The sequence below is a fragment of the Vidua macroura genome, chromosome 8 (genome assembly GCF_024509145.1).
Source record: "Vidua macroura isolate BioBank_ID:100142 chromosome 8, ASM2450914v1, whole genome shotgun sequence".
Lineage (NCBI taxonomy): Eukaryota > Metazoa > Chordata > Aves > Passeriformes > Viduidae > Vidua > Vidua macroura.
This window is the reverse complement of record NC_071578.1, coordinates 14,059,092-14,084,317: the sequence shown is the minus strand read 5'-3', so window position 1 is coordinate 14,084,317 and position 25,226 is coordinate 14,059,092. Positions and strand designations below refer to the sequence as shown.

Genomic DNA, 25,226 nt, shown 5'->3' with positions numbered 1-25,226 from the left:
CCACGGGCTCAGCATGTTGCTCATTCCTGCATCCTACGATTTCACAGCATCCCCGCAGCCGGGTGCTAATGAGATTAGACCCAAGCTTTAAGATGTCTCTCTCTATCCTTTGCCATCCAATTACACAGCCCGCATGGTATCTGATTGCCTGTGAGAGGGGAGGACTGGGGCTGGCTGGGATGGGAGGATGCAGCTGGTCTTTCTGGGTATCAGCTCTGCCGTGCTGAGTGGTTTTCTTTTGGTTTTCTTTCTTTCTCTCTTTTTTTTTTTTTTTTTTTTCCCATTCTCTCCTTGGCTTTGAGCTGCTTCGTTTGGCTTTTTCATCGCTTCTCGATGTGGCGGCTGGGCAGAATTTGTTTAAATTAACTGCTTGAATGGCAGCGTTTGTGTGTGTTGGTGGGGGGGAGCTCAGACAGCACCAGAATGGATGAGGGGGATTAAAGGTGCCTAATGGGTTCCAGATGGGCATCCTGGACTGGGAAACACCCCCGCAACCCCAACCCCAGCCAGGGGCCGCTGGTAAGGAGCTTGGGGCTGGGAGCCGGGACGCTAAAGCAGGCAGCTGCCTGGTTCTCCTGTGGCAGGGCGGCTGCTCCGAGCATGTGCCAGTGGTACTGGGGTGCCCTGAGGCTCCCCGGGTGCTGTGACTGCTCAGCCGTGTGGGGGGAGAGTAGGCAGATGCACCACAGGAAGCACCTTCCCTGGCTGGCCCAGAGCATGGGGTGCAGCAGTCTCTACTCCCTGCTGCAAGGCTCTGGCAATGTGGGGCTGGGGACAACTGCTTTGTGTGTGATTCCAGCTTTCAGAGGTGCCTCAGCTCAACCATTAGCTGACATTGCAAATTCAGCCCACTGGGGCAGCACCACTGGTGCATCAGTTTCTGCTCTGCAGTCTTATTTGCAATGAGGAATGATAATATTTAGTCTTTGTTGCCCTCCCCCTGGGCTCTAGAGTAGCTTAGATCGGGCGCTCGCTCAGTTCGACATCCCCACCACTGCAGATGTCAGCGTATTTTTTCGTATTTACAGATGGAAAACTGAGTCACAGAGACAGGAACTAAATTTTGTGTGTGGCCCTGCCAGCTGCATTTCCCAGATCTGTAGGGGTTAGAGACGTGGTGACAGCCCTGCCTGTCTTTCCAAGGGCTGTACCTCCCACCAATGGCCAGATTTCTCCTCCAGACCTGCTACATGGTGCCAGGCCTGTGTGTTTGCAGCCTGTCTGGTGGCAGAGCCTTGATTGGAAGCATGTCAGTCCCAAATGAGATGAAGAGTGTGGAAGTGAAGGGCTGCTGGGGTTTGGTGTCACTGGCAGGGACCTCAAGGTCATTGCTTTTGAGTTTTATTAATGGCTGAGAGCGGGAGGAGGATATAAGCTGTGAGACAGTCATCTGCTGGGAATATCACATGTGCTATAGGTCAGCACATCATTTTGTGGGAGATTTTAACTTTTTAGGGGGGAGCAGGGCTACAGAAGCGGGCAGGTTTAATGGAAGTGAGTGTCACACGGAACCTCTAGCTATTGAAAGCTGGCAAAGCCCTGGTCCTGGTGGGAATGAGCCCACTCACCCTGAAATTGTTTTTGTGAAGGCAGTGGTTTGCTCTGGTGTGTCCAGCTGCATCCAAGCAGATGGCTGAGCCAGGGAATGAGGCAAGGCTCAGGAGGGAGACCCACAGCAACACTCCCCATCAGGAGGGAGGTGGCAGAGGAGGGCCCTGGCTGGGTGTCACAGGGACACATAGGGTAGTTGGGAAGTGCTGGCTGACCTCCATCACCTGCTGACCCTCGACCAACGCTCTGCTGGCCAGCTCTCCCAGCTCATCCTTGGCCCCACATTCCCCCACCCGGCTCTTGTTTCCTTCCACAAATATTGAGAAAATAAACAACACAGCCAAAAGGGGACATCCCTGCATCCCTCCACACACAGCTGCCTCCCCAGAGAGCCACACAGGTGGTGACCCTGCATTCCTCAGTCTGAGAGTTAACTGAGAGAAAGCAAATATTGGCTTCTCCTGGGGCTGCTCCAGCCTGTGCCTGCTCCATCCTGTGCCTGTAGCTAAGGCTGCCTCTTGCCTAGGGAAAGGGACTCTTGTGCAGGCATGTCCCCACCTCTGGCAGGGGTAGTTGCACAAACATGGCTCTTCACCCAGGTAGCTCAAATTCCTCATTGTGGCCTTGAGCCTGCTCCCTGGGACAGGATCTTCCTATCCACCATCCTCCTTGACTCTCTTTATCCTGGTCTTGTCTCTTAGCAACTCCCCTGCCCAGGACCTGGGCTGTGTGGGGAGGGATGTGACACTTTCTATGCATCAGTGACTTTGTCACCTCCAGAGTGAGTGTGAGGTCGTTAACCCCGGAGCACAGTGAGTAAGGATAGAGCATCCCTGCCATGCCTCCCCCCGGTGGCAGCCGCTGCTCTGCCTCCAGCTTGACACCGATCCCCGCTACAGTAACGATACGGGTGGCAATCAGGGAGGAATTAAAGGATAATTAATGCCAATCCACATGGAAAATTGCTCTCGTCAAACAAACCTGATATCATTTTTTTGATGAGCTGACAAATTGGGTTGATAAGTAGCGACTGTGCTGACATGATATACCGAGACTTCTGCAAGTCATTTTGCTCTTGCCTGGAGGATATTGCTATGAAAACATTAATATTCTGCAAAAGTCTGTGTAGCATTTCTGACAGCATTCTTTACTGGTAGAAATCCCTGGGGGAATTGCAGTGGTCACCTCTCTGGCAGGGTGCAGCAGGGGTCTGATGCAGTGGTCTTGGAATCTGCAAAGCTGCGGTGGTCTTGGAATCTTTGGTGGCACTATTGACTTTTGCCAATCAGCTCCCAATATCCTGGTCTCTTGTTGCCTCCTCTTTCTGCCTTGCACCAGCTGAGGGTGAGCTGAGTGGCGTGGGTGATGCAGCTTGGGAAGAAACCACCTGCACAGTGACAGAACTCAGTCTGGGAGGAAACGTGAGCCAGTAGGTGAAAGGAGCAGGGCTGGTGCTGCCGGCAGGATGCCGGTCTAGCGGGGATGCTCCGCCTGAAGCACCTGCACTGGGAAACATCCTCATGCAAGGTCACCCAGCTGGGGAAAAAAAAATGTAGGTCACAGCTACAAGACGGGGAGCAGTGTCTGGGGATGTGGTTACACCGAAAAGGACTTAGCAGCCATCGTGTAAGCCTGCTCTGGGATGTGGGCTTCCAGCTTGGGCAGTGATGGATGTGCGGAGTAGCTCTGGGTACTGGGGAGTTGCCAGTTTTGGGGGGGGGCAGGAGGGAGGCCTCTGCTGAGCATAGTTTATGCTTCAGGGCCCACAGTTTAGAGAGATGTTGGGAAATTAGAAAGTGCTCAGAGAGGAAGTGCAGGATAATTGGAGGTCTGGAAAATCTGCCTTCCAGTGAAAAGAATTAAAAAGCTCTATTTAGTGTATGCAAGAGGAGAGAAATTTATCTCCATCTCTGCATACCTGCATGGGGAAAAGCCTGATTGTAGGGACGCCATTAATTTAAAAAAAAAAAAAAAAAAAAGAAAGAAAGAAAAGAGAAAAAGCATAAAATCATTCAATAGCTGGGGGCTGAAACTAGACAAATTCTGACTAGAATTAAATTTGTCTTTTTCACAACAGAGAGCAATTAACCATTGAACACTCAGCTGGGAAGAGGTGAATTGAATGTCCTTTGAAGTTGCAAAGGAGACTACTTCTTTTCCCAGTGGTGAAAACTGGAAGTGTCAGTTGGAGCAGAAATCCCTGGGAAGGCTCTGGGTCTGGGCTGAGTGCTCAGAGGTGTCCCAGTGATAAAGTGTCCCCTTCTGGGTGATGGATGACACCCCATCCTCTCTCCCTCTCTGGGTACTGGGGACATAAGTCCAGTGCCCCCAGCACAGGCCAGATCCTTAATTGCTCTCAAAGCCCCCAAGCATCCCCACTCTGCGAGGCTGGCAGAGCAAAGCTGGCTGCAGAGGCTCTTCTCTGTGTGGAATGATGTGAATTGATGTCTGAACAGGCATGTCTGCAGGAAGGGATGGGGCTGCCATAGCTGGGGGGCTGCTGGAGGGGGTTCCAGGCTACCCCTGCTGCTCTCAGCCAGGCTGGGGAGATCCTCCGGCGCCGGTCTTCCCACGCTCTCCCCAGGGGATGCTCAGCCGTGGCCTTCCTGACCTCTGTGCTGCAGTCCTGTCTGGGCATCTTAGGCGGAAATATATTTTACTAGCGCTGTAAAGGGAAAGACAGCTTTGCTTTAATTTTATGAGCTCTAGAATACCTTGCCTGGTTAAGTGCTGGCTGAACTTTCCGGGGGGCTTTGGCTTGGAGTTCACAGGGCAAATGCCGGTGGTGGTTGAAGATATTCTCTCTTCCCTACGCTCCTCCCTTGTCCATCACAGTTGTTCCTCCTTTGCCCTCATCTCCACAGAGCCAGACAGGACCTGTTCCTTTCCCATTCCCATCCATTTGCAGAGAGATGCCAGCAGTGACTGTGACAGCAAGGCCAAAACAGAGTGCTCCTGGATTATCCCAGAGTGGGGTTTTCCTGCCTGTCAGTGCCCAAAATTGTGCCTGAAACAATAATAATATGAAACTGTAGATGAGGACATGGCTCTGGGGAAGTTACACTGTGGATGAATATTTGGGGACACTTACAGAGTGGGGGAATGCTGTGGGGAGCTATTGGTGCCCCCGTGAGCAGGGCACTTGCAGCCTGCCACCCTCTGATTCCCCAGTTGTAGGACTGTCTTTACATCCTCTGGGAATCTTTGTGCTCCTGTCCTTGCCGCCTGCCACTGCAGGGCCTGGGTTTTGTGCTTTTGCTTCTTTTTCTTCCCTTTATTTTCCAGCCTCTTTCACAAAGACACCTATTCTCCCCTCACCGTGCCCTGGGGATTTACACAGAAAGCTCACCCTCAACATGGCAAAAGAAAGGCCCGGGCGGCCCGGGAGAGGAAGCTCACACAAAATGTGGTGTGTGGCTCTTTGTGTCCCCTTTGTAATTCCTCTGCACAATGAACTGCCCTGGCCACCCACCAGCCCCGGGCTACCCCAGGTGCCTCATCCCTCATGCCTCTCGATGTGGCAGCGGGCAGAGATGGGGATGCCCCTCGACAAGCAGCCGAGAGCACAGCCTTTGTGCTCAGAAAAGGGGAAATTTGGGCGGGATGGAGATCGCCATGTTCCTGCAGCAGCAAAAAGCACCTTGCATCCCCGCTAGCCCCCAGGCAGAGCGCTGGGGGTCCCTCCGGCAGAGCCCTTCCATCAGCCCCGCTCTGACGGCTTTTAACATGCTAATGACCCTCTCAAGGGCAGGAGCAGCTCTGTGTAAAACCCATGTTCAGCCCTCGGTCATGGACATTTGCTCGGAGACACAGTGTTAAATATTTATCCTCCCCGCCTTCCCCCCAGCTCCGCAGGCATTAACAATAGCGATTGCAACCGGCCCCTTCCCCCTCGCCGGGAACATGTGGCTCCCGGACCATGACAGCGAACGTTATCGTTTGTACCTGTGAATTATTGATAAGGTATAAGATAGTTCTTGCGGTGAAAAAATAATGAGAGGGAGAGGCTGCAGCCTGGCAGGGCAGGCGCTGCTTCAAACCCTCTTCTCCAGGGGCAAAATGGGAGGTGGGACCCTGTTCCTGCTGGGCCCATCCACCAGCTGACCATGCCGGCCCTCAGCGGCGTGTGGCCAGCGCCCGGCTGCCGTCGTGCCTGGTGACTCCTCTCGGCATGGTCTGGCTGGCGCCTGTCCTCTCCCGGCCGCCCGCCCCCTTCCCCGGGGAGGTGGGCAGCTGCCCTCCCTGCCGGCCCCACGCTGCCCGCGCCACCCGTGAGCCAGGGCCGCTCGCTCCGGCAGCTGCCTGCGGGCCGTGGGGGTGAGCGGGGCTGTCCCCGCTCGGCGGGGCGGCTGCTCAGCCCGCGCCGCCGCGGCGGGAAGGGCAGGTATTGCCCGGCCCTGCAGACGCTGTGGCTCCAAGGAGCAGGTGGGAGAGCCTTTCAGCTGTCCAGGCTGAGGGGCTGCGGAGGTCTCCAGGGGAAGGAAGGACAGAGAGTGGTCCTTGGCCTGTGGCTTTATGGCCACCGATATACTGTCCCTGTGCCCTAATCTGTCCCTGGGAAATCAGGGATGATGCTGCTGAGTCCCTGAAAGCAGGTGGCAGTCCTGAAAAGGGGTCAGGTCCCTGGTTTAGGGCTGTCGTTTCGTTTGGTTGGAAGCTGAATGCAGCGTGTCCATCCCCTTAGCTGTGTCCCAGAGAGTCCCTGTGTCTGCCAGCTGGGGCAACTCTGCGCTCCAGCTCTGCTTTGCATGCCTGTGGGATGCCATGAGGGAGGGTGCAGATGGCTCAGGGGGATCTTGTCATGGTGGCGTGGGCAGTCTGATTAAAATGGTTCAAAGCCCAGCTTTGATATACTTAGACCCTCAACGCTGCTGCTGTGTTTTGCAGGGAGAGCATGAGCAGGAGAGTCCAGGCATTAGCGTGCAGATCTGGGCCAATCTGGGGCTACACATCTGCGTCTCTGGGCCTGGTGGTGAAGAACCAGGGTCTTCCTCTCTGCCTAACCTCCCCAGAGTGCTCTTTAGGTTGTGTGCATAAGGAAGCATTGCTGGGAGAGGAGCATTGAATGGTCTTTCCACCAGCCTCAGAAGATGGGCTGGACTCCTGGAGGGGCCGTGTCCCCCCTCTGCTGCTCCCCACGGTGTTGCTTTTCCAGGTGTGCTGACATAGGAGTGGGCAGAAAATAGCAAAGGCTCTAAAGTGAGAATTAAGGAGTAATTAAGAGAGCATGTGTGTGTGCAGTGTGTCTGCATGCTGGAGGGAGTGTGGACATGGTGCAGTGGGCCATGGGTTGCAGTATGTGCCGCAGGGTATGGACACAGCAGGCAGTGCAGCAGAGTGTGTGGAGAGCCCCCAGCCCCAGGGTACTCCAGTGTCAGGCAGTGTTACCCTGGGTACGAGCTGCAGCATGGGAGGGGTTGAGTACAGCTCTCATCTCACTGCAGCACAACATCCCTGAGCAGTGATTGATCCCAGCATTAAAGGGTCTGGGAATGTGAGCCCTTGTCTCCCTGCTCACCCTTCCGCTCCCTGACTTGTCTCCATCTGTGCAGCAAATATCCAGCCAGTCCACTTGGATAGCAACTTTGAAGTGTGAATTTCAAACACACTCTGTCCTCATCCCCTCTCCCATGTCTGATGGGGGGTGCACAGGGAGCAGCAGGAACACCAGGCACATGAAACAGCCCTGTTCAAAGCCTGGCACTGCAGCTTCCACTTGCAAGTTAAGTTTGCAGGCAATTACCAGGTGGTGTTCCCTGCCTTAGCTCCCGGCCTTTTCCCTTGCAAACCGCCTGCTCTCTGTTCTGCTTTTAGGGGAAGAGCCTGGCACCAGAGCACACACAAACACTACAGCCCACAGACACTGTGTTGGGCTGGGCTCCTGCCTGCAGGTTAAGGTGGGGGATGCTACAGCCCTCCTGTGCCCCCTCCTGTGGTCCTCATGGCTCCAGCTCAGCACTGAATTGGGCTCACACCAGCCAGAGTTGAAGACTGAGGAAGAGCAGTTTACCGTGCAGGGGGCAAAGCAAGACAGCAGCACTTTGGCCCCTACTCATGCAGAGGAGACCAAACCCAAGCCCTTTTTTTCTCCAGCTGCATTTTGGCTGGAAGGGTGCAGTGGGGATGGCTCATCCCATGCTGGATCCCAAGGTGCTGCAGGATGCTCAGTGCTCAGCCAGAGCTGCGGCTGTGTGTGCAGAGGGAGGATCCAGCCCCTTCCTTGTGTGAGGCAGAGGCGAGACAGCGCACATAAACTCGACTTCACAAGACATCAAATGCACTGTGGTCGGATGGAAATTGGCTCTTGGAGCTCCTTTCTTAAGGCACAGAGCAGCTCCTGGCTCCCGCTCCCCCCTCAGCGGGTGGATGGGCTGATAATATGAGGAAGTGCCTGCTCCCCTTCAAGCCACTGTGCCTGGGATCTCATCTCCAGGCTGACAATTTGCATTAATGTTTGCCTAACGAACCAGGGGCCCTCTTACATCCTAATCGCCTTTGCTGGGGGGCTCACATGGCTCATGGAGCAGCAGGACTGGCAAAGGTGTTCCTGGGCTGTCTCCTTTGTGCTTCAGCAATCTCCAACCCTCAGAAAAAACAAAAATCCTTTGCCAGAAGAGTGGGCCCTTATCTTAATTTACTTGAAATTATGTCCCAGATTTCTGTCCAACCAGGTCCCTGCATTGTTCCTGAGCAGGATTTCAGTGTGGGAGCCAGCTAATTTGCAGTATTTTACATATGTAATATGTTGTCAGAAATGCTTTTAAATGCCTATAATATTTAATTAGGAGGCAGATTTCAGCATATTAGGCAGGAATGGGGCTATGTAATTAGTTATTGATGATTTCATATCTGTGAAGTCAATTAAGTAAAAGCTAGAGGCAAGCTCCTGTGTATGAATCCACCCCATTTTGGGGCTGTTCTGGGATGCAGCAGGGTTGTGCTGGTTGTCTGGCCTTGGAGCAGCTTGTACCCATCCAGGGCTGCTGCAGGGCTTTCCCCCTCCATGAGAGCCATTCTGCGTGTCAGGAACACCCACCCCGCAGTCCCAGCTGCAGAAGGATATCTCCCACCTTGGTCACATCTCCAGCCTCCTCTCGCAGGGCTCTGATACCTTCCGGGGCCCGTGACATGCTTGTCTCTCAAACCTGGTATTTCTGGTCTCAAAACTGATCTGGAACCTGACAAAACATGAATCATCCAAGGAATATAAGAGCAGGCAGAGTCCTGGGAGTGTATTTTTAGACAGCACGTGTTGGAATTTGACTGTTTCATAGAGAAAAAAAGGAGGTTTTCAGATCTGAGTGCTCTGGCCATGCTGGGAGCCCTACTACAGGCTCTGTATTGCATTGCTGGCCTTCCCACAGCAGCATAGGAAGGAGAGTAAGGTCAGGCTGTGCTGCACAGCCCCTGTTTGGCTCTCCCATCGCAGAGGACCACACTGGGAGTCCAAGCCCTGTGTGTCTTCGTGAGGCCCTTTATCCAATGCTGGGAGCTGATGGCATGGGCATGCAAACAGGATTGGCACCTCACCCTTCTGCTGGCCCCAGACAGCAGCCATGGCTCCTGCTGCACCTGGAGCCAGTCACTGGGGCACTTCCAGGAGCGTGGCTGTCTCTGGGGACACCAGCACCCGAAGCTGCATCTGTAGCCCAGCCATGCTGCCATGTCCTTACACTCACTCACGCCAGTGATGATGACTCATACTCCTCCACAGGCTGCCCTGAGATGGCTCCTGCTGCATCTGGTGGCGGGATGCCAGTCTGTAATGTCCCCACTGAGAGATAGGCACCCACCTCCCTCCAAGGGGGCTGGTATCCGCCCAGCTGCACTGGTCCAGGTCTTTCCCCCTCTGCGGGGTTTGCAGCCAGGACACCACTGTTCGGGAGATTTCATTCTCCTTTTTATCCTGGCGGTTGGAAGCCGGGGAGCCGATAATGATGAAGGAGTGTAAATGTCAGCAGGAAACCAGCTTCAATCAGAAGTGTTAAAAATAAACCTGCCAGGCCTGCTCTGGCAGGGGTAATCAGCCTCAGCAGCTCCTCTCCCCAGGTCCTAGAGCACAAGCTGCAGCTGTGCCAGCAGTGCCAGGCCACCTGAGCAGCCATGCTGGAGGCTGGCTGCAACCTTGGCAGCTCGAGCCCTGGCCAGCACCTCTCCTGGAGCTGTGAGGAGCAACCCCCACAAGCTGACCAGGGTGAAGGGTCCCATCCCCTCTTCCCAGGCAACATCTTCACACTCCCCTCTGTGGAGTTCCCCTCTGCAATCCTGGCTGCTCTTGAACTCAGTCAGGCTGTGGCAGGAGATGTGGACATGCAGGTAACAGTTCCCTTAAGGCACATCCACAGGGCAGAGTCAGCCATGGGCTCCTGGGGTCACAGAGCCGCTGTCCCCACTGTGAGTCAGATGCACTTGGAACAAAGACAGGAGGTGCACTGTTAACCCCAAAGATAATTAACCTCGGGACAGTTTTGAAAAGGGGTGTAGGGCTGCTCCATCACTTGAACTTTAATACAGAAACTGAAGATTTGTGTGAGACCTCTAGGTGCCCAAAGACTCAGGGCCAGGACTTTTCAGTCTGTGCTTTGTGGTTGGGTGCTGCTGTTGGGCTTGATACTTCTCCAAGGCTCCATGCATGCGTGGATCAGGGAAAGGGGGGAGCACCCAGATGTGGCTCCAGCAACTCATTTCTGTCTCTTCAAAACAAAGAGGGGCTGTTGATCCACAGCACAGGCAGGTCCATGGGTGGGAGCTGCAGCTGTACTCACTACCTGCAGGCCGAGGCTTCCCGAGACCTGTGGTGTGGTTTTGTGCCAGGGGCTCTTCAAAGAGCAGTGGAGGGAAGCCTTGTGGGCTGGGATGCAGCTCCCAGTCCCCTGTGGCATGGCCATGACTGGGTGCTGCTCTCCCAAACCCCCTCTCAAGAGTAGTTGTTACTGGGCAAGGGCAGCCCCAGCTTCGGCCAGCCTTGTGGCAGGGCTTTGCTTCCTGCCTTCCAGGAGTTCTTATCTTGGCTTTGATGTGTGTCACACGAGATGGAGTCTCTTTATCTTCCTGTTGCGTTTTCCCTGTGTGTCCCTGTGCTTGATTCCCATGCTCGGGTGCTCTTGCAGCCCCACACTCACTCTGCTGTTTTCCATCTGCCTTTCCTTCTCCTATCCTGGCTGTTTCCTCCTAGTCCTGTGTAAAATCACATCTCTTTTACCAGCTGTTGGGCACGATTTGAGATGTCCCACTGGCTCCATCCTGGCTGCCTTTCATCCTGCAATGCATCACCCACTTCTCATCCTACTGCCAGCCTCTCCCAAGAGCTTTCAGGAAGCCCCAGGCTATGAGACTTAAGAGTTTTACCTGTCTGAGTGCTAGGGCCAAACATGAGGAGTGTGAAGGATGCTTAGTCATGTCAGGGCATCTCGCCAGGTTCTCCAGCTGTCTTGCAAGGTTCAGCCTCGGTTTCAGAACATCCTCCAGGCCACAGGGAGTTTGCTTTAGCTCTTAAAGCTGAGGCCAATTGCTTGTCCCAGGACCTGTAAAGCTGAGGAGCAGCATCACAGATCCACAGTATTGCTTCTTGGCTCACCAAGATCTGGGACAGATCTGGGACAGCCGGGACACAATTCTCAGCTTGGCTCAGCCTCATTCACACCTCGGAGGAATCCAGGAGGGCTGGCAGGGCTGGCTTCACACTTATTAGCAATTAAAAGCCTCAGAGCCTGGGAGTCAATTAGCTCTGGGCTCTGCAGTGCCACAAACCCAGGGGATGAGGCTGCTAAGCAGAGCTGCAGCCAACTCCCCCACAGGGCTCAGGGCTGGCTCGCCAGAAGAGCTATTTGCTTTTTCATTTACACCTCGGATGAGTGTTGCAGCATGGAGTTTGGGGTATCTTCTTGGGTGTGAGCTGCCAGGCAGGGAGCACACGCTGCATGCTGGAGGATGTTAAGGCTTCGTGGCAGGCAGGGCTGGAGCCTGGCACTTCTCAGGGCATGGCACAGTCATGCATGGGGTTGTGATGGGGTGAGGTGGGATTGACCTTGTCCTGTCACAGAACTACATGGGAGGGTCTTGCTGTGGCACACTGCTGTCTGCTGGAGGTAGAACCACACATGGTTTAGGAAATCTCTGCCACCACCCCTAGCTTGCTCTGTCCCAGGCTCTGGAGCTGCTGGGCTACTCTGATTTGCTGGACATCCTGGAACATGTGGATCTGTGAGTGCTGAGGTACTACGCTCTGGGCAGTAGTTTGCAGGGTTGGGGGCCTGGCGTGCAGCCCTGGGGAAAGGGACATCTCTGTGCCTTTTATTTGCAGCATGTGGGGAACATGCTTGAAATGAGCCAAGGTATGCAGATGTGAAGCAGGTAGGTGCACAAGCTGGAGGGTAGTGTAGTAGCTGGAAAAACATGCTTTGGTGGAAGGTTCTGTCTTACTACTAGACAGTAAGACGGAAGAAAAAACATGGAAAGAGGGAGGAGAAAAGATTTGCTGAACATCAGGGCTAAGAGGACTTGGAAATGATCAGAAGCAGGGATGCAGAAAAGCAGGAGGCTGTGCAGCAATGGGGCCCGTGGCTGGGTGCCTTGGTTCCCAGGGGCAGTGGGACACAGAGGCTGTGAGCCAGGCAGGTGCAGTTTTAACACTCAGTGTCCAGCCAGACACGTGCTGGAGGGAATGAACCCTCAGCCAGCAGACAGAGAAAACTGGGGTAGATGTGTCAGCCAGAGTAGGTCCTTTTGCAGAAACTGACAGGCTGGCTGCTCCCACAGGTGGGTTGCAGGACACTCCCCTGCTCACCCCGGGCTCTGCCAGACCACAGGGCACTGGACACAGAAGGAGTTGTGGCTCTCTGAAGACACTTTGGGATGAGGGGGAGCTGATGGCGATGCCTTAGCCTCTTGTTAGCTCCCCTTCCTGCCGATAACGAGGTTGCAGGAACAAAGGGACGCTGTGGGGAGGGGGCGGTGACAGGCACGCAGGGTTTGCAGCTTGTTATTTCACTTGTGTTTCCATTAAAGCTGCTGCTTTTAACTTGTTTCAATCTCTGAAGAGGCTCCTGGGTGTGTAGCAGATGCTTTATTCCCCCTCCCTCCCACCCTCCCTCTTTTCCTTGGCCAGCTCCCCTTGTTCCCATAGCATCCCCCTTCCCACAGAGGCCGAGTCCCGCAGCTCTGGCATTGCAGCGCAGCCCACGCAGGAGCCGATCCTGCTGGAGCTGGACCGGAGCCACTGCACAGGCGCTGCCCTGGCAGAGAGCTCAGCAAAGCCCGGCTCATTCAAGTGCCCTCCGGCACAGATCACCCCACTCGCTGGGGACGTTGCGTTGTCCCCAGCTTCCCCAATGCCCAAACGTGGGGCTGCTGATGTTACCTGCAGTGCATGGACCCACATGCCTCAGCATGCCCGGGGTGTCCCCTCAGCACACACTGACACCGTGGTGGCGCCCTTGGGTGATACCAGCCAGAGTCAATTGCTGGTGCTCCGGTAAAGACACATGGCATGGGTCAGCAGTGTCCCTTTGAAGCCACTGACATTTGTGCATACCCTGAAATGTTTTGCTAAATCAACACCACCATGCTGGGGCTGGGACTCCTCTCACTAAATGTTGCCATGAGCATATGTTGGCTTTTACACATGCTCTGCTCATCTGTCCAAGCAACAAACCTCTCCAGTTTTAATGTTTATGGAAGCATCTGCATCTCCTGGGAGGGAAAGAACCAGGGCCAGAGCCTGGGGTCAGCACGGCGCTTTGGGAAGCCTGGGGAAGGCAGGGTAGTAAGCGTGAAGCATTGCTCCCTGCTCTGTTCACTTTTACACTTTACTGTGTGGACAAGCAGAAGTTTTTGATAGGGTTTGTGTCACTGAGGTCTGTGCTCTGAGACACTCAGCACATCGTGGTGTCAACTTGTGTTTTGCCTTGCTGCAGCAAAGGATTGTTTTGTCCTTATATATAAGGCTTGGCAAGGAGGAGTACTGATTCACTACTTTCACTGGTGCTGAGAAAATAAGAAGAAAAGAAACATTATGAGAAACCTCAGGTGGGATTGGGGTCAGCTCTCCTAAGAGAAGTGATTATTTATTTTCACTTGAACCACAGTGGATATGACCTGGTGCCAAGAGATGCTGAGGATGCTGGTCCCTTCGGGAGGACTGTCCCATGGCCTGGAATCGCATCAGCCACCATGGGTGGTGTGTGAGCAGGTGATGATGTGGGTACATAGCCCTTGCACAGGGAAAGGGACACTCAGGGCCCGCAGCCTGCGTGATTCAGAGCATAGGGACCCTGTATCCTGCAGGTGGGGACATGAGTCCTGCTTTCCAGCAGGAATGGGGTACAGATATGCATGTAAGTGCATATAGAGGCCAAACTCCCCATCTCACTGAGGGGCAATGAGAACACAGGGCAGGAGAGGTCAGTGGTGGCTTTCAGGCTGCTATGGTGACTAGAAGGATGGCTGGTTGTCTTAATCTATAGGACCCCTGTAGGGACACCACCCTGCCTTTGCACAGTGCTTTGCTGTGCCACAGATATGTCTCCTGTGCTGGATTTGGTTGCTGCCAGCATCCTTGTTCCCCCTGTCTGTGCTGTCCCTGCTCCATGCATCCTTTCCCAGTACCCATCAAGGCTGTGTGTGTCGGGAGGCAGTTTCTGTGGCTGCAGGTTGCAGTCTCCCCCAGCTCGCTGCGGGCTGTGGCAACCAGAGCTAGGAGGATAATGAGATCTTAATAGTCCAATTATATCCCATCGATTTACTCAGCACGTAATTGTTGGCGGCTGGGGCTGCCTGATGAACCGCTCCACTCCGGCTGCCAGCGGGGAGGGCTGTGCCACCCCGCCCAGCCTGGGATGCTCTTCACAGCAACCAGCTGTTCCCCCTTGAACCCCTGTAGGAGCAGCGCCTCCCTCCCCCACTTCCAACTCACTGTCCCTCCTCTTCCAAGAGGGGGCAGTGACAAGAGTGACAGGCGGAGATCAGAGCCGGGATCCCTGCCCTGGCTGGGCATTCCAGCATCGCCCTGACCCCAGGTTGGTGTCCCCCATACTGCCCTGGGGAGCAGAGGGGTTGTGCATCTCTGCCTGCCACTAAAACAGGCTGACAGGAGTGACTCCTGGTGGGTGGCAGTCCCTGCCAAGAGCAGTGATGGAGCCATTGTCCACAGAGCCTGCACTGGGCAGGGTGATGTTACCAGAGATGTGCCCAGCTGGTCTCCTGGCAGCAGGAGTCAGCTCCCGAGCATCCACCTGCAGGTGTTCTTGCCACAGCAAGGCTTGGCAGGTGCATTTCTGCATTTTGCTTCTATTAATTTTCCTTTTAAGCTGGCTGTGGCTGAGAGACACATGGACTTCTAATTTGGAGGATTCACTCTTAGCTGTGATTTTAAGCTTGCCTTCGTGATCTGTTGGTCATCCCTCGTTCTAGCATTGTGAAAAGCAGTAAATAATGTTCCTTTTCCCCACACCATGCTGCTTTGTACCCTGTCGCATTCCCTCCCATTTCCTCTTCTGGCTGCTGCCAAAGCACCTTTTCCAGAAACCCCACTAGGTTTCTCCTGAGTGGCAGGGGCTCACGCTGAGCTCACCACGCTACATTTTGGCCTGTTTGTAACCATGCTTCAGCATCTGCCATCCCCCCTTGTCCTGTGCAAATGCCCTCAGCCGCAGGGCTGGGGTTGCAGTGGGTGGCAGGCAGCAACAGGCAGTAGCAGGTAGCACACAGGCTGAGGCTGTACCCTTGGGGACAGTAGAGTGAGATGGGCTGGGGGCAGTGGGAGGTCTTTCTCATCTCCCTTGGCCAGGATGAAAGTGGTGCCAGCAGCTGGGCCAGTGGAGCACATTAAAAATCAAACAGCATGACATAATGCTGGGGGCACACCACAGGAGCCTGAACCTGAGACAGGGTTGTGGGGTCCTGCTCAAACTGGCACTGGGGACTGGGGCAAAATTCTGCCTTGTTGCCCTGGCATCCTGCTAATGCAGCGGAGGGGTGGCTGCTCCCCATCTCCAGCAAGCAGCTCCCTTAGGGCCACCCCTCCTTGGGCACTGGGTCTTTGAAGCACTGGGGACTTTGTGTGCATCACCTCGAGTAGCCACATGTGGGATTGTGGACATGTGGGTGACACTTCCCCCAGCACAGGGCTGCAGATGCTGATGCTGGCACAAGCAGTGGATGCAGCAGCTCCTGCCCTGGAGTGGCAACAGAGAGTGCAGAACCCTTGGGAGACTCTGGGCTGTTGGTACTAATGCAAGTGCTGATTAGTCTATTGATTTTTTTGTAATGCAGGAGTCTTACTGTCCCTTCAGCTCACCCCTTGTCACCTGTCAGGCAGTGAAGGTGGTGGTGTGAACAGCTGTCAGCCCTGTCTCTGCTCATCCCTCTGCCCTGGACAGGCTGTGCTGGGACAGACAGCATGTGCGGGGTGATCTGAGACACCGGGTTGTTTAATAGCTGCTGGTGCCACAGTCCTTGCTGGGGAAACGCGGTTTCTGCTCTAGCACAGCTGCCTCTGGCATGGCACCACTGAGGAGAGGCTGGGATCCGGGGAGCTCTTGTGCCAGCATGAAACTCTGATGCTCTGCAGGGCTGGGGACTTTGGTTGCCTTGTCTGCTCAAGGCTTGGTGGATGGTTGCTGTGGCTGAGCCAGTGCCTGCAGTGACTGGTGTCAGCACTGGCGTGTGAGCCAGGGGCATGCAGTGTCATGCATTTTCATTGTGGGAACTGTGGGCTGGCAGAGGCTGAAGCCCTCATAAAGAGTTTCCAGCATGGATGCTGGGGAGGAAATAAGGTAAAGAGAGGAGCAGCCCCCTGCACTTCACCTGCCTGGAGTCGGCACTGGTCCCGGGCATGCGGGCACTGCCAGGGTGGAGTCACTCGCCTGCCACAGTGTGGCTCTGCAGCCCTGGCCGGCGTGCCCGGGACATGACACGGGCTGCAGCTTTGCCCTGCACAAGGTGCCCGCGTGGCCGCTGACACCGGGCAAGCTGGACCTCTGCACCACCGCCGGAGCCAGCCCAGCGGCCGCTGCCAAGCCGGGCTGCCTGGCGAGGGCAGCGCCTTGCCGGAGGGCTGCCAGGCCGCCCCAGCGCTCTTGGCAGCGGGGGGCTCGGAGGACGCGGGGCCAGCGCCGCTGGGAAGCAATTACCTCCCCGCTGCGTCCAGCCCTAATCCCCTCACACGGCGCGCAAGGAGCCGGCTCGCCAAACAAGGCTCAATCAGGTTAAAGTGTGAAGTCAGGATTAGCCAAAAGAATGAGAGCGTGGTAATAGCTCCGGCCTCCTTGCCCGGCCACCGCAGCCCCGCTGCGGCCCCCTCCCTCTCGCCCGCCCTCCGGCCCAGCGGGCTCTTGCCGGGGAGATTAAGGCTGCCGGGGTTTGTTTGCCTGAGTGGGCTCCCCACTGGGAAGCCATGTCGAACAGTTTTGCTCGGGCGCCCCGCTAAGCGCCGGGCAGGGCGTCGCGCTGGGGGGTTGGCTCCCGCCGCCGAGCCCCTGCCAGCCCCGAGGAGCCGCGTCCCCGCGCCTGGCTCCTCGCCGAGGCTCCCCGGGAACCGGCGGCAGTGGGATGGGACTGTGGCTGCCAGGAGAGGCAGCGCCGGGGCACCTCCTGCCTCGCTACGGCTACCGCGCCGACACACACAATGGGGAAGAGTAGCCGGGTGTAAGATGCGAGCTGGGCAGCTCCTGAAATCGTGATCCCTGACCACCGCCATCCCTCTCACTGCCCAGCCAGGGAGGACGTGTGTGGATATAGTCTGGCCATGAGGCTTTCGGGAGACTTGGAAGAAAAGTGGGTGCCTGCCTTCTTGTCATCACACAGCTGTGGGTTGGAGCTGGCTGCTGCTGTTGTACAGGCATCTGCTGGGTCAGAAATCCATGTGGGAGGTGAGCGTGGTGACAGAGGTGTCCTCCATCACTTCCTCACCCCCTGTTATACTTCCCCCTTTGCACCCGTGGGACTACCAGAGCCCTCTGTACCTTGTGGTGTGCAAAGACAAACTCCAGCTGCATGGTCCTCTGAGACCATGGCACAGGGATGGGAGAACAGTGGCACTGTGAATGGGCTGGCTGTTTCGTGAACGCCTGGATTCAACAGCCAGGAACTCTTAAACTTGGAGCTTTAGGACAATACCTGGAAGTGAAACCAGAAGAGGCAGTGAGGGTGACTGTGACAACTCCCCCTCCTTTGCTCTGCCTGCGTCCGTCAGCTGATCCCCAGTGGGGCTGTCAGACCTGCCAGTGCCCGTGGTCACTGCTGTTAGCTGGCACACCACATGTGATGGCAGTGACACTCTTGTATTCGGCAGGGCGTGAGGTGGCACCGATGCAGCCGCCGTGGTGCTGCGAGCAGCACGGTGGAGCGAGGAGAAGCCGTGCCATCTGCTGTTTCTTCTGCGCCAAAGTGTAAAGCAAACATAGCTGGGAGCTATGAAACACCAGGAGGGAAGGGGCCGTGCCTTGTTCCAACGCCGGGGCCGAGGATTCCACAGGCAAAGCATGTGTTTGTCCTGGTGTCGTCAGCTGTGTAACCGTGCGATGCAATCTCAGCCCGGTGCCGGGGCCTTGCTGAAACCCTCGCATCCAGCGTCTGTCCCTCTTGGCTTCGGTACCCCCAACGGCAGCACTTCATCGGTGACTGTCACAAAAAGCTGTGAAGGGGAGAAGCCTCGCAAAGTCAGTTGCAACCTTCTAGCAGCATTTCCCTCGCAAGCTGTAAATGAGCAGCTTGGAGACAGACGCTTGGGTTTACTCCCTGGGCGCACTGGGACTCCCATGTGCTCCAAGCAGAGAAATGGGAGCAAGCTTTCCATGGGGGAACCAAGCAAATTGCAGACAGGACCTGCCTGGGCAGGCAGTGCCAGAGCTGGGAGAGGGGTGCAGAGCACTGAGGTGTGGTGCTCACCTCTGTGACGGGTTTAATGCTGGAGGACAGGCAGCTGCCAAGAAGGAATGTGGTGCATTGAGTGCTTTGCTAGAAAGAGTGATGAACTGCACCGGAAGGGTTCATAGAATCATAGTATGGTTTGGGTTGGAAGAAAACTTGAAGATCATCTAGTTCAAACCCTTGGCCATGGGCAAGGATGGCACCCTCTGGATAATGTTGCTCATTGCTCCATCCAGCCTAGCCTTGAACACTTCCAGGGATGAGGTATCCACAAGTTCTTTGGACAACCTGTTCCAGTGGCTCGCTATCCTCACAGTGAAGAATTTCTTCCTTACATCTAATTTAAAACTCCACTCTTTTAGTTTAAAACTGTTCCCCCATCACTGTCTGCCCATGTAAAAAAGTTGCTATCTTTTCCTAAGAGTTATCTAAGGGATTCTTTGTGGGAAATAAAAGAGAAAAGAGGAATTGGTGCAATGTTGTCTTTTTCTGAAAGGTCAGTGCAATTCCTGGGGATCCCTAGGCTCATCGCATCCCCAACACAGTATGAGGAGAAGATGTTTGTATTTGAAGGAGTGCTGGGCAATTGGAGGCTGCTGCAGGTGTCTGGTCCTTTGCCTTTGGAGAGGGTGAGGGGACCCTGATCCCTCGTGGGCAGGTCGGGCCGGAGTTCTGGGAACAGTCGGCACAGTCAGGGCAGGCAGTGCAGGCAGCACAAACAGCAGGGCAGCCTGGCAGTGCCGCCACGTGGGTTGCTGCGAAACTGCGCCTGCTGCTCGCAGAGGAGCTGGGCTTGTCCTTCTCCAGAAGCCCGGGCAGTTCCTGGGGCGGCATCTCCCTTCCACTGCCCCAGCAACGATGCTTTGCCAGCCGGCTCTGGTTTCCCAGGAGTGACCCGGAGTGATGCAGGGGGCAGGGGTTGGTGCATCACAATGGGACTGTATAGCATCTCCTTGGTGGTCAGGCATCCCACTGGAGGGCTTAGGCAAGCCCACTGTCCTTTTGCTTTCCTTTTCCTCATGCAGCTGTGCAAGTAATGCTGGTGCTTTCCTCTAGGAACATTTTCTCATTGTGTTCGTGAAGCTGTCAGCTGGGGTGAAGTCCCAGTTTGGAGACCTCCTGGTGTTTTGCAAGCAGCATATGCCCATTTGTTGAGCCCACTTTTTGGAGGAAATAAGGGCATGGGGAGGAACGTGGATGCTGTGCCTCCATCCTGACCCAGTCCAGCTGTGGGTTATCAACAGCAAACAGGCTTTGTTATGTTGAAGCAGAGCTGGTGAGCACTATGTGTGAAGTGCTGATATCTGTGTGTACACCCTAAACCACCTCTTGGGGCTGGGATGGGGGTGTCTGTGTGGCCTGTGTAATTCTGGGGACATTTAATCTGTGTGGGATGTGCTGGTCCTCCTCCTCACTCATCCATGGACTTGCACAGAGAAAATGCTATCTTGTGCCTCAGTTTACCTCTGCCAGGAAGGAGATGGGAACTTGACCTCCTGCCCCAGGGGTGGCTGGAGCAGGACTGTGCTGGCACCCCGGGACAGGAGCAGGCAATGCAGTTGCAAGCCAAGTTCGGAGGAGCTGCTGACTATTAGGGTGGGAGGCAGAATGGCTGTTTGGGAGCCATGGAGAATAAATAAAACAATAAGGTCTTCCCACAGCTGAGCCAGTCTACCCAGACCTTACTTGCAGTGAGATTTGTGGTCTTCATGGTCTTTAAAAGCTAGCCCAGGCATGATGGGGGATCTGACCTGCTGCCAGCTCTGCAACCCAGAGCCCTTGCTGGCTTGGCATGCCCTGGCATTGCAGAGCAGGTGATTACACAGACAGTACCCTGCAGTGATGAAGTAAATAATGACCCGATTATTTGTGCCCTCTGAAGTGCAGGTCAGGCTCCATGGGAATGCCTCCTGGAGCCACTAAGTGTAATTACCAGTTAATCAGCAGGGACCTGTAATTATAGAAGTCAGAGAGTATTTAAGTATGGACGGTTTTCCCAGAGCTGTGCCAGTCAGCTCTGCTTGTCAGTTCCCAGGGAGCCCCAGTCACTTTGAGCCACCATAGATGGAGCCAGACTTGCCTCAGGACTGCCAGCAGAACAGTGGTCAGCCAAAGACCTGAAGCCAAATTAGTTTATCAGAGTCCCTGAGGGATCACTGAGTGCCGGGGCATGCCCCTGCCTGTGGATGCCCTGCTCCCACAGGACATCACACTTCGCAAGCACTGCTCATTTTCCTTCCTGCCTCTTTCTTCTGCAGGGACCTGAGTGAGAACTTCATCCAGGCCATCCCCAGGAAAGCATTCCGTGGGGCCACCGACCTCAAGAACCTGTGAGTCCTGGCAGTGTTGGGCATGAGGGAGTTTGGGGTCAGGTCCAGTGGCAGCAGGCAGCGGAAGTGATTAGGAGCACTGATTGCTCTGTGCCTGGGCTGTCCCAACATTTCTCCCTTTTTTCCCCTTTCTCCTGCAGACAACTGGACAAGAACCAGATCAGCTGCATCGAGGATGGGGCTTTCCGTGCCCTGCGGGGGCTGGAGGTCCTGTAAGTGACTGGGGACAAGGCTGGAGCCTCCAGTCTGCAACCTCATTCAGGATGAGGGTGTCCTTGAGTGTCCCCCCTCACTGAGGTGCTGCAGGGACATCCCAGCATTCCATTTCTCCCTGGGCATGAGCAGGGGCTGACCAGTGTTCTGGTACAACTGCTGCAGAGCTGTTCTCCAGGGCTTGATCCTGTCCCTGAGGGCCACCTTGGTGCCACTGGCTGTGGAGAGAAGCCTGGAAAGGACACCAAGTCCTGCTGGGGGTTCGGGCTGTCCCCAGCCTGTAGTTCTCCATCCATTCACCCTGTGCTAGGTTGCTCTCAGAGATTAGTGCCACCTAGACCATCTCATGTTCCTATTTATAGCCTATCTGCCCTGACCTTCTTTGCCTGTTTGCCCTTCTTTGTCTTCCTGCAGGACCCTGAATAACAACAACATCACTTCAATTCCTGTGTCCAGCTTCAACCACATGCCCAAGTTGCGGACGTTGTGAGTGCCAGGGCCGTGGTGGTGGTGGTGGGAGAGGCCTCCTAGGCTAGAGTGGGATGTTCCCAGCTCTGCTGCTGGTGCTGGTGGCTCAGTAGTGCTGGGACAGCACCATGGTGAGGGAATGGAGGGGACAGCCCTGCAGAGCGTCCCCAAGTACTGCCAAGCAAGGTGGCCTTGGCAACTGTCACAGATGCTCTTCGGCCCCTCTGTATCTCCCTCTGAATCACCCCAGCCTTTGGGATGAGCCAGGCTGGGGCATTCAGAAGGCAGTGGAGCGGGCAGGAGCTCTGCTGTGGCTGCTGACTGCTCCATCCATCCGCCTGCAGCCGCCTGCATTCCAACCATCTCTTCTGCGACTGCCACCTGGCCTGGCTCTCGCAGTGGCTGCGCCAGCGCCCCACCATCGGGCTCTTCACCCAGTGTGCTGCTCCCGCCCAGCTTCGCGGCCTCAACGTGGCTGAGATCCAAAAGAACGAGTTCAGCTGCTCTGGTGAGGAGACAGAGGAGGTGGTGGGTGCCAGGGCAGGGACATGGGCCAGGGGAACAAGGCTTGTGCCACCAATGCAGCCCATCTCCACTCCCTGCCATGTGCCCCAGTTCAGAGCCTCAGAACCCATGCTGTGGGTTCATCTCAGGTCAGCACAGTCCTTGGTGTGGGGACAATATGGGGACAGTGCCACCCTATCAGTACAACAGTACATCAGTGTGGGCCTTTGGAGCTTTTGCAGGGAGTTGGGGTGCGTCAAGATCTTATGCACCCGCTCAAGGGTGCCATGAACTGTCCCTGCATGCTGAGCTGTCACCAGGGTCCCTTCTTCAGGCTGCTGCCACATACTGGCCTGGCTCAGCTCTTTGCAATTCCAATGCTGGCTGCTTCCCTGGCAGGACAAACGGACTCAGCACATGCCCAGCTCTGCAGCTTGTCCTCTGGCTCCTGCCCAGCCATGTGCACTTGCAGCAATGGCATTGTGGACTGTCGGGGCAAGGGGCTGACGGCCATCCCCGCCAACCTGCCTGAGACCATGACAGAGATGTGAGTATGGCCCCACACCATCACCACTGGGCTCTGGGTGGCTCAAGGCACTGGGAACACAGGAGCAAGCCCTGCAGCTCAGCCACTCCATAGGGCAGCAGGCCTTCCTTGCCCTTCTCTCACTCTGCCCAGATTTAGCTCTAGATTTAGCTGCATTAAAAATGTAAATAGAGAAATAATCTCCTTAGAGGAATCCAATTATGGTGCAGAGCCCCTGCTGGGATAGTGCACAAAGCACATGGGAGGCAGCAGGCACCCCCAAACCCAAGGGGCTGGGTAGGAGAGGTGCTTCCTCCACCCCAGCCACCATGGTTCCCCCACCCATGACACCTCTCCCTGATGGAGAAAGCCCCAGCCCCAGGATGCAAGTTGTCTCTGGGCAGAATACTTCTGCTCCTGTGGGTAACTTAGGGCTGCTCCTGTGGGTAACTAAGGTCCTGTGCGACCTTAGGGGTCCTGGAGGACTCTGTCAGTGGGGTTCTGGGGTTTGGCAAGCCCCAGAGCCTTCATCTCCCCCTATCCTCTTTGCAGACGCTTGGAACTCAACGGCATCAAGTCCATTCCTCCAGGAGCCTTCTCACCCTACAAGAAGCTGCGGAGGATGTAAGTGTGCAGCCTCTACCAGCTCACCCTGAACCCCAACACCCTTCATGCTGCTAGCCACTGCTGAGAGCTGACAGACATGGGGCACCTGCTGTGACATGGGTGCCCCATATGGCAGCACTGGGAGGGGGTCTTGGATAACCCCAGCTCTGTATATTGGGTCTTGGGGGTGGTCCCCTGGCACTAGCAGAAGGATGAGGACATAGGACAAGAGAAGAGGGGACCAGGCCACCTTCTCCCTTTGGGTTTCAGAGACCTGAGCAACAACCAGATCTCGGAGATCGCCCCTGATGCCTTCCAGGGGCTGCGCTCACTGAACTCCCTGTAAGTGCCTGCACTGCTGTGGGTGGGATGGGGTGGATGCTGTACCCCTTAACCATGGCCCACACCACTCCCCCCCATCTCTCTCACACCAGCCTTTCTTTCCCAGGGTGCTGTATGGCAACAAGATCACGGACCTCCCTAAGGGTGTCTTCGGAGGACTTTTCGCCCTGCAGCTGCTGTAAGGCACCAGTGGCTGTGTGGGATGCTTTTCAGGGACATAGGGAAGCAGGACTGAGGTCCCTAGCACCTATGGTGCAGTGAAGGGGTGTCCCCAGACTCACATCCCTCCCTCCCTGACAGGCTTCTCAATGCCAACAAGATCAACTGTGTACGGGCAGATGCCTTCCAGGATCTGCAGAACCTCTCACTTCTCTCACTCTATGACAACAAGATCCAGAGCCTGGCTAAAGGCACGTTCACCTCCCTGCGGGCCATCCAGACTCTGTGAGTGTCCAATCCAGCTCCCATGGCTGGGCAGGCGAGCCTCTGGGGGAAAAGCATCTCCAGGGCTGGAGCTGCTGATCACCCCCTGCTCCTGGCGGTGTGTCACCTGCTGTCCCTGGCACAGGCACCTGGCCCAGAACCCTTTCATCTGTGACTGCAACCTGAAGTGGCTGGCAGATTTCCTGCGTGCCAACCCCGTGGAGACCAGTGGAGCCCGCTGTGCCAGCCCCCGGCGCTTGGCCAACAAGCGCATCGGCCAGATCAAGAGCAAGAAGTTCCGCTGCTCGGGTGAGAGCTGTCCCCAGCCCTGTCACAGGCATCCTGCAGCACGGCTGTTCTTGGCCCTGTCCCAGCCTGGTGTCCGTGTGCTCAGAGGGCTGATGTGCTTTTTTTTCCACAGCCAAAGAGCAGTATTTCATCCCAGGTGAGCAGAGGAGCCGCACACATGTGCGTGGGTGTGTGCATGGTGCCCTTTTGGCCAGGCTGCCGGCGGGGATGTTGTGCCGGAGCCCCGTGATCTGACCCAGCAGAACCACGCTTCATTTCCCACGTGCTGGGTACCAGGATGTGTTGTGGCATTTCCCATCCTACCGTTACCTGGATGGGCACAGAGGTGTCCCCAGGGTCCAGTTTTGTTTGCAGGAGGGTGGTGGGCAGGGCAGTGTCCTGTGTACCCAGGAAAAATATCTCTTAGATAAGCTGGTTTGCATGTGCACAAGGGCTGGAATGAAGGGAGCTGGGGAAGAAAATGAGACCAGGTGGGGATGTGGGAGGATCAGAGGGAGAGGGGAGAGGTGCCTCTCCCTGTGGGAACCCATGCTGCCTTCACCATCACACAGGGACAGAGGATTACCAGCTGAACAGTGAATGCAACAGTGATGTGATCTGCCCTCCAAAATGCCGCTGTGAATCTGGTGTGGTTGAGTGCTCCAACCTGAAACTCACCAAGATCCCAGATCGCATCCCACAGTCCACAGCTGAGCTGTAAGAGTCTCCTCTCTCACTCTGCCTTCCCTCCTGCAGCAGGCACCTTGCTGGCACTGGGGTTTGGCTTGGGGCTTGGGCTGTACCAGGTACTTTGCAGGCATCTCCTGAGCTCTTTTCCCTGCTGCCCACTCCAGGCGCCTGAACAACAATGAGATCTCCATCCTGGAGGCCACTGGCATTTTCAAGAAACTCCCACATCTGAAGAAAATGTGAGTATTGGGCAGGCACAGCCATGTCATGAGTGCCAAGGGCTGGGAAGGCACATGGGGATCCCCAGATGCCAGGGCAGACTGGGGCGTGAGACAGAGGGCATGTCCCAACCTGAGGGTCCCCTGAAGGACTGGCATCACGGGGTGCTTAGTGGGATCTGGGGGAGGCAGAGTTCA

The 25,226-nt window shown here is 55.7% G+C and overlaps 1 protein-coding gene across 2 annotated transcripts in view; it reads left to right on the top strand.

Annotated features, from left to right (window-relative positions):
- The window catches only part of SLIT1 (slit guidance ligand 1), a 60,924-nt gene that overhangs the window by 23,107 nt on the left and 12,591 nt on the right, over positions 1–25,226 (top strand). For both annotated transcript variants that reach the window (XR_008438181.1, XM_053984112.1), the window contains exons 5-17: positions 20,679–20,750; positions 20,891–20,962; positions 21,378–21,449; positions 21,776–21,939; positions 22,335–22,482; positions 23,014–23,085; positions 23,338–23,409; positions 23,516–23,587; positions 23,710–23,853; positions 23,978–24,141; positions 24,254–24,277; positions 24,693–24,837; positions 24,975–25,049. Coding sequence is in view for 1 of the 2 variants with exons in the window: in XM_053984112.1 (XP_053840087.1) it covers positions 20,679–20,750; positions 20,891–20,962; positions 21,378–21,449; positions 21,776–21,939; positions 22,335–22,482; positions 23,014–23,085; positions 23,338–23,409; positions 23,516–23,587; positions 23,710–23,853; positions 23,978–24,141; positions 24,254–24,277; positions 24,693–24,837; positions 24,975–25,049 (1,296 nt within the window). In the remaining variant the exon portion in view is untranslated. The remainder of the gene's footprint in view (positions 1–20,678; positions 20,751–20,890; positions 20,963–21,377; positions 21,450–21,775; positions 21,940–22,334; positions 22,483–23,013; positions 23,086–23,337; positions 23,410–23,515; positions 23,588–23,709; positions 23,854–23,977; positions 24,142–24,253; positions 24,278–24,692; positions 24,838–24,974; positions 25,050–25,226) is intronic.